Source organism: Scardinius erythrophthalmus (assembly GCF_964197995.2).
Source record: "Scardinius erythrophthalmus genome assembly, chromosome: 20".
Lineage (NCBI taxonomy): Eukaryota > Metazoa > Chordata > Actinopteri > Cypriniformes > Leuciscidae > Scardinius > Scardinius erythrophthalmus.
The window spans coordinates 6,423,743-6,431,500 of NC_138240.1; the positions used below are offsets into that span (position 1 = coordinate 6,423,743).

Genomic DNA, 7,758 nt, shown 5'->3' on the forward strand with positions numbered 1-7,758 from the left:
AAGTTAAGTAAAACGTATGCTGTGCAGTTGCTTTATTCTGAAAATCAATAAAAACAATATCAACGATATTGATTCCTCTATTTAGTGTTTTGTTTGTTTGTTTGTTTTTTGGGGGGGGTCATGGTTAGCCTACTTAAAATATTCTAATATTTTAATTTTTTCTTTCTCTGCTCTCTTTCGAAAGTGAGCTGTTTGTGGGCGATTAATTGCGTCTTTCACTATTTTTGTGCGTTTTAAAGCTGCACTCTGTCGTTAAAAAGTGTTACACATAAATAATGAAATAGTACTTTTGAGAAATGTATATTTATTTTATTTACCCGATCATTCAGATGAGAAGTTGCATCTGTAACCGAATAAACGCTCTTCTATTTACATGGTGCGGGTCATTTTGAGATCACGTGATCACGTATTTTGCAGATAAAAAAAAAGTGTACGGAAAATTAAAAACTATCTGCTGACTATTTTTTTATTTAAAGCCCATTAAATGCATACATTTTCATGCTAAATAATAAATCACTAGTCACAGACAAACGCATAGCCTACAGTAGAATCAATACTTTGTCTTCTTAAAGGGACAGTTCACCCATAAAATGAAAATTCTGTCATTTACTCACCCCCGATAATGTCGGTGATCAAACAGTTGATGGGCACACTGACTTCCATAGTATTTTCCCCCCATTCTATGATTACCCATATTCTTCAAAATATCTTCTTTTGTGTTCAGCAGAAGTATTTCATACAGGTTTAAAACAAGGGTGAGTAAATGACAGAATTTCATTTTTGGGTGAAATATCACTTTAATAGGCTACATTAGAATTTAAAGTTTAATTTGATGTAACTTTATTTAGCAGCCCCCAGCCTTGCTCATGAGCTAGTCAAGTTAAAGTTTTGTAGATTCTGAAGAAACATTGGAATATTAAAATATTATTGTCCCAAGCGTGATGGTGGAGTTAGTAACCAAACAAGTTGCATTCTAATCACTTTAGACACTAAAGTTTAGAGTAAATTATTTTTTCATGTCAAGCCAGTAAGCAGTGTGCAGCATTTTGGGAAAAGAACAAAGAAAAAAAAAAAACAATTAAGCAAGACATTACAAATACCTCAAGACCCACAAACAGACCACTAATTGCAAGTACACAACCACAGTTAAATGTAAAAAGTTTACAACAAAGTTACTTTGAACAAATCGAAATAACTCAAAACAAAAGTTAAATGTTCAAGGTAAAGCAAAAGTTAAGTCAAACTTCACCAAATTAAATAATATAACTATACTACATTCAGTTCAATACAGGTCCCTACAACTACTTCTACAGTTTGTTAAGACAAAAATCAAGACCAAATGTGTGCCGTTTAGCCTGAGGAGTTTTGTTGACTGAGAAAATTAACAATCCAAGGCCTTATTTCAGCATTTTATTGAGTATTTAAAAAAAGATATTACAAATAGTGTAGAACATGACAATTAAGATGAACTAAATGTCCGTCAGGTAGTCATACATAAGACAACAACAAAAAGATTATAAATGACAATACAGCCACATGAGCATTGCAAAACTATTTTTATGTATATAGTGAACACAAATGTGAGTTACCGATCTCCAGAGTTGAAACTGACTTCTTTTTTACTTTTGGTGCAAAATCATGAACTACACACCAGCCGAGCCTGTTTGCACCACAACACTATTGCTCAATTGTGTTTTATAAAGACTATTTCCCCTGTTCATCAAGAAAACGGAACAAAGTGATCATTAAAAAACACAGTGTCACACTTTGGTGATCATTTGCTTTTGCAGAGTCGGCACAGTTTCAAGATGCTGTTAAACTGTTTTCATCTTCTAAAAGTCCTGTCGAATATTCTCTTTGTTCTCGTCGCCCTGTTGCTGTTTCATCTGTGCCACTTCATTCTCCAGCTGAACGATGGCTCGCTCAATCTCATAGTTCTTACTAACGAGGGACACCCAGCTGCAGAATACAAGCAGAAACGTCAACTAAATGCATTTAGATTTGCTCATAAAATATTTTACAAATGGTTTTCACATAAGAACATAAATGAAGTACTGACTTTGACTCAAGTTCCCGCAGTTTTGCTCCTCCAGCCAGCTGGTCATTTTTGCGCTGCCAGTTCAGATCCTGTATCTGCTTTCTGGAATGAGAACAGAAGCAGATTGGGGGGGAAATTACTATAAACCTGTTAATGGGCAACAGCTTCATATTAAGGCCCTGTTTACACCTGGTATTAAGATGCGTTTTGGTCGATCGGATCACTAGTAGATGGACACACATTCCCATTCACACCTAGTATTTTAATCCGTCTCTGTTGTCCACTTACAACCACTTCAGTCCTGATTTCTTCAAGGGGAGGGTCTATGGGCAGGTAAATGTATTGGCTTTTCCAGATCTTTCAATCTAATTGACTAAATAAGCTTGTGCAATTTACATATGAACGTGACTGGAAAAACATGCTCTGATAGCCGTAAGATCAATCCGAATGCGGCGACTCCGGCGAGAGCATGTTAGAAATCAGGAATGGTGAGAGAACATTGTACTTGGTACGTTTTTCATCTTCAAACCAAACTTGGGCCTTCAGGCAACAGTTCAAATCCCGTCTGGCCAGCGCACTTTCAATAACGTTTATGCATTTGGTCAGTAGGCGGCCTTTTGTGGCTGTTCGACCACATGAGCGTTATATGAAAGCAATCCAGTCAGATGAGTTTTCGACTACCTCTGGAAGTGGTCAAAAGTGGACAAGCAAAAAATGTTTACACTTGTACTTAGCGTTGAACACTTAGTGATCTGATTGACCAAAACACATCTTAATACCAGGAGTAAATAGGGCCTAAGATTAATTTTAAAAGATAATTAAATAGTTTGTGCACAACCACAATACACAACATCCATGTGTAAAGTAAATTGTCTTGACCTACAACTTACCTAACTTTCTGCAGTTCCTTTTGTGCATTTTCAATCATTAAGGCCAAGTTACTGTTTCACAGAGAGAACAAACATTTATGATCGACATTAAATCCAGCAAATGCACAAATAAACCTCACAATTGTTTTAAGTTTCTAATAATAAATTGCACCATAAAATAATTGAATAGCTTTTTAAATTAAAGTCTAGAGCCAGCAAATAGCATTCAAAACTGACTTTGACCCCTTAAACAATATAACACAGATGTATAGTAGTGGCAAAAAATGATGTCCAACCTTGGAAAATTGACATCTTCCCCCTTTATTCAAATATTATTAAAAATTTGTTAAAGATTTTGTAAGCATATTGCGAAGTTATATTTGGAGTCAATTGTGTTATTTGTGATAACTCAATGAAACATGTCAAACTGTGCAGACTGTAGACATTTTTTTGACAGGTCGTCAAACAAAGAATTTATCATATTCCCTCACAGATTTCTGATAAAGACTCACATCTTGAATAGACTGACTCAGTGCTCTCTACTTACTCATTAGACACCTTCCATGCATTAGTTCCATACTGGGCCATGAGCTCCAGGTTCTCAATGCGCACTGCCTGGTGCTCCAGCTGGGCCATGGAGTTGTTGACACTCTCCTGCCATGCTGTGATGTCATTCTTCTGCCCAGACGATGGAGCAGGAAGCTCATATCTAGGAAAGACAAGCACAAGCATGTAAGATCTAACAGCAAACGCCACGCTTTTTAAAAAATATTTAGATGAACTCTTTACTGTATGGGAACTCGAAACTATCTGCACTGCACTTGTATGCTGTCAACAATGAAGCTAGTTCCATTATTTACATGTGTGCAATAGATCACAATAGCAGGGTAATGTATAGTGTAACTATAAACAATAGCCTTTTATAATGAAACTGTTGGGGTAAAAAAATAGTTACTTCCAGATCTGTAACAATCTTTCACTGCAGTTTCTCCTCCCAAAAAGTTATAAAGTTATAAAACTAATTCATATGAATTTAGTGGTTTCATCCAAATATTCTGAAGAGACTCGATCGCTTTAAATGATGAACAGATTTAATTTAGCCTTTTATCCACATACATTGATTAGCAAACATAAACAGGAGCTCAACTGAACATGCTAGATGCGCAAGAACAAACCTCTTGCAGAAGCTCAAACGTGCTGCATAACATGAGAATGAACCTCATTGGTTCTTGCAGAAGCTCAAACGTGCTGCGTAACACGAGAATGAATCTCATTGGTTCTCGTACGTCAAATGAATATGCGTGAGCTTCCGTTTACCAGATCTGATGTGTCTGTTGATTATTGTTTATGTGAATAAAAGCCTAAATTCAATTTGTTCATCATATAAAGCAATCATGTATCTTCATAAAATTTTGGACTAAACTGCTCAATTCGTATGGATCGCTATGAACTTTTTGGAATGTCAAATTGGTAGTTGCGAAGCTGTCGACGAAGGGACAAAAATCTCCCAGATTTCATCAAAAAGATTTTCATTTATGGCGGAATAGCACTTGGGAGCACTTCGACTCGGCGCAGTAAAAAGTCACGTTGGTTCTAATGACAGAAGTGAGAGGGAGAGAGGATTTTTCAGGCGTGACTTTTTACTGCGCCGCTGAGTCGAAGTGCTCCCAAGTGCTATTCCGTCATACATTACAGTTATTCTTTTTACCCGCTTAGAAAAGCGCCGCGTTTTATTTTGTGTCGCCATACTTGGTCGTGTAACTACTCGTGTAACTGTATTTAAATAAGGAAAACGTGGAGGTGTTTGGTCGCTTCTAACTTCATCTCTGTTTGGTCCCTAATGAATGAACTGGGCTAAGCTAAGTGCTAATGTCGCCGCGCGCCAGACCGATTGAGTGCACGCACTGAGACGAGAGAGTATCAACTCGTCTTATGCCGCGTTCCAGGCAACCTGTAACCCGTGTTTTTCCAACTCGTAACTGGGAGTACATCGATCTAGTACGAGTTCACGGGTGGGAAGTTACGGGTTTTACTGTCGTTCCAGTGCACTTTCACGGGTATAAGGTTGGAAAAATAAGGGTTACAGGTTGCCTGGAACGCGGCATTAGTTAAGGGAATAACATAGTTTAATATGAAAAAACGGTGGAGTGTTCCTTTAAAGGGTTAGTTCACACAAAAATGAAAATTCTGTCAGTAATTACTCACCCTCATGTTGTTCCAACCCCGTAAGACTTTCGTTTATCTTCGGAACACAAATTAAGATATTTTTGATGAAATCTGAGAGCTGGATCAGTCCTCCTGCAGGCTTATGGACACTATAACTAGCTGGCCCAGAAAATGTATTAAAGACATTGTTAATATAGTCCAAGTGACTCCAGTGGCTCAATCTTAAGTTTATAAAGCGACGAGAATACTTTTTGTGCGCAAAAACAAACAAAAATAACGACTTTATTCCACTTTTCATTTCCTTCTCTCTGGACCTCGAGTCTTTTTACGTAGTGTTTAAGCGTAGCGCGTCTGTGTTTCACGTCACTACGTAGGCTCACTATTGGCCGACTCTGGTCATGTGTGATACGTGGTGACGTGCAACACAGACATGCTACGCTATTACACTACGTAAAAAAAACTCGAGGTCCAGAGAGAAGGCAATGAAAAGTGGAATAAAGTCGTTATTTTTGTGCACAAAAAGTATTCTCGTTGCTTTATAAACTTAAGATTGAGCCACTGGAGTCACTTGGACTATATTAACAATGTCTTTAATACATTTTCTGGGCCAGCAAGTTATAGTGTCCATAAGCCTGTGGAGGAGTGATCCAGCTCTCAGATTTCATCAAAAATATCTTAATTTGTGTTCCGAAGATAAACAAAAGTCTTACGGGGTTGGAACAACATGAGGGTGAGTAATTACTGACAGAATTTTCATTTTTAGGTGAACTAACCCTTTAAGAAGGTCACAAAAAGACAACAGTTCACGACCTGAAACAGAAGTTTTACTCAGGAAACAAACTTACCTCTTCATACTGAGCAGCTCCATGGGTTGACGAGCAGCCAGTCTTTCAAACTCATTCCTTATGATCTCCGTCTAATGAGAACAACACAGCACTAAAATTATGGTGTTAACATGTAGATTATGGCAAAATAGAAGCAGAAAGGGTCTTTTTCTTGTACCTCAAAGGCAGAGAAATCTGGTGTGGGCAGGTAACTCAAATAGTTCTTGGTTGGTCTGTATCGTCTTGTCTCTTCTTCCACCAAAGCAGCTGCCTGAAATTGATCAAAACCGATTAATATCCCCCATAATAAAGATAAATGTAATTCTATAGCATACGTAATCCAGAAAAAGAAGTTTAAACAGCCAAACTGTCTTATTTAAATACCAGAAGTAACGCTAGTTAGACGCAGTCGTTAGCTATCTGCCTTGTGCCAGCAGGTCAAATACTTATTTATCGTCGTTTTGAATAGACAGAACGAACAAAAGTGAATATTCAGTATACTTACGGCTTCTCTGACCCCTGGAGCATCATAACCCTGGTCGAAATACGGCAGAGCATCAACAAAAACATCACCAGCGACTGAAGCCGGTCCAGCCATCCTTTCCTTTACAAACACACGCTTCGCGCTCTGCTTCTATTATGATAGGGATTGAATGACTTATGAACATCAGCGCCCTGTTGTGTACCGGAGGATATACTTCGGAAGTTTGACGCGACTGCAATGTGTTTTTATTATTTTATGTTTAACCCATTCATGCATTAATTATGACAACCTTAGTCAGGATTTTACTTTTTAAGTCTTTTTATTGCGGCATGAAAAACAAGACCCGAACTTTTTTACACATATTTTACAGAGATTTTCAGATGTCCACTTGATAGTAGGCCTATGCGTTTTTGGTTTTAACTGAAGAGATGTAACACAGGTAACATTGGTTTTAACTGAAGAGATAGTAACACAGTAATACTGTGTGTATTTAACAAACCAATGTATAAAATTATATAAAATCATGTGAAAACTATAAAATAAAAAAATAATACAGCTTCAATGTTCCTGTTCGACCAGCGGACGGAGAAGAACTTCATTCAAGTTGAACATTGCATGTCTTTGATATCAGAACATTAGGATGTAATTCAGTTGAAGATCCGATGGAGGTACAACTCTGGAAACCCAACTCAGTCGCTAAGTAGAAAATGCTCCCTCCGCTCTAGCATTGGTTGATAATTATCTTATTGATAAAAATGGCCAGATTTCTACCATAGCTTTCCTCTCTGAGAAAAGCTCATACTGAAATCTACATTGAACTATTTGTTTTCAGCCTGGGAAAAACTAGCGATCAGGTGTTTTCAACCTCATCTGAAATGTGTTGAGGGTAACGCCGCATTACGTAATCAGATTACTTTTTTGATGTAACGAGTAATGTAACGCATTACAAGTAGCATGCATTGCGTAATCAATCACTTTTTTAATGTAACTGCTTAATACCTTCTAATTGCACCAATACATTTATTTACAACCAAAAATGTTACTGCAGATGAAGTATTTCCAAGAACAACCGTATGAATTGTAGCTGAATTATAGCTAGTAATGATGTCCAATTTAGTGGAGACATGATTAATCAGAATTTCATCCAATATTAAAATGAATAGCCTACTTGAAAAATGTAACAATAATATGACTCTTTAGAGCTGTTACTTTTTGTTGTAACATTTTTTTTCCCTGCAAGAGTCTCCTAGAAGGAATGGATGGATATTCTGGTATGGCGCCATCTTGGTTTGGAGAAAAAAAATCCACATACAAATGCTTGCCACATGATGGCAGTGTATAAGATGATACACTAGTGTTTACTGTCTTGGTTGACAC

General features: G+C 37.3%; 1 protein-coding gene across 1 annotated transcript; it reads right to left on the reverse strand.

Moving 5' to 3' along the window:
* Positions 1-782: 782 nt before the first annotated feature.
* Positions 783-6,673, reverse strand: bcas2 (BCAS2 pre-mRNA processing factor). The gene is made up of 7 exons (XM_081349929.1): positions 6,403-6,673; positions 6,076-6,168; positions 5,919-5,989; positions 3,455-3,616; positions 2,929-2,979; positions 2,060-2,140; positions 783-1,959 (listed from the first exon to the last, which is right to left on the reverse strand). The coding sequence occupies exons 1-7, from the start codon at positions 6,493-6,495 to the stop codon at positions 1,833-1,835; spliced, it is 678 nt and encodes a 225-aa protein (XP_081206055.1). The 5' UTR covers positions 6,496-6,673; the 3' UTR covers positions 783-1,832.
* Positions 6,674-7,758: the final 1,085 nt, after the last annotated feature.

What these genes read in the sequence shown, in the direction of transcription:
- bcas2 (XM_081349929.1), bottom strand. Translation starts at nt 6,495, where the DNA reads ATGGCTGGACCGGCTTCAGTCGCTGGTGATGTTTTTGTTGATGCTCTG. An exon ending in CTCCAGGGGTCAGAGAAGCC is followed by an intron (nt 6,169 to 6,402) that starts GTAAGTATACTG and finishes GATCAATTTCAG; the next exon opens with GCAGCTGCTTTGGTGGAAGA. An exon ending in AAGGAACTGCAGAAAGTTAG is followed by an intron (nt 2,141 to 2,928) that starts GTAAGTTGTAGG and finishes TTCTCATTCCAG; the next exon opens with AAAGCAGATACAGGATCTGA.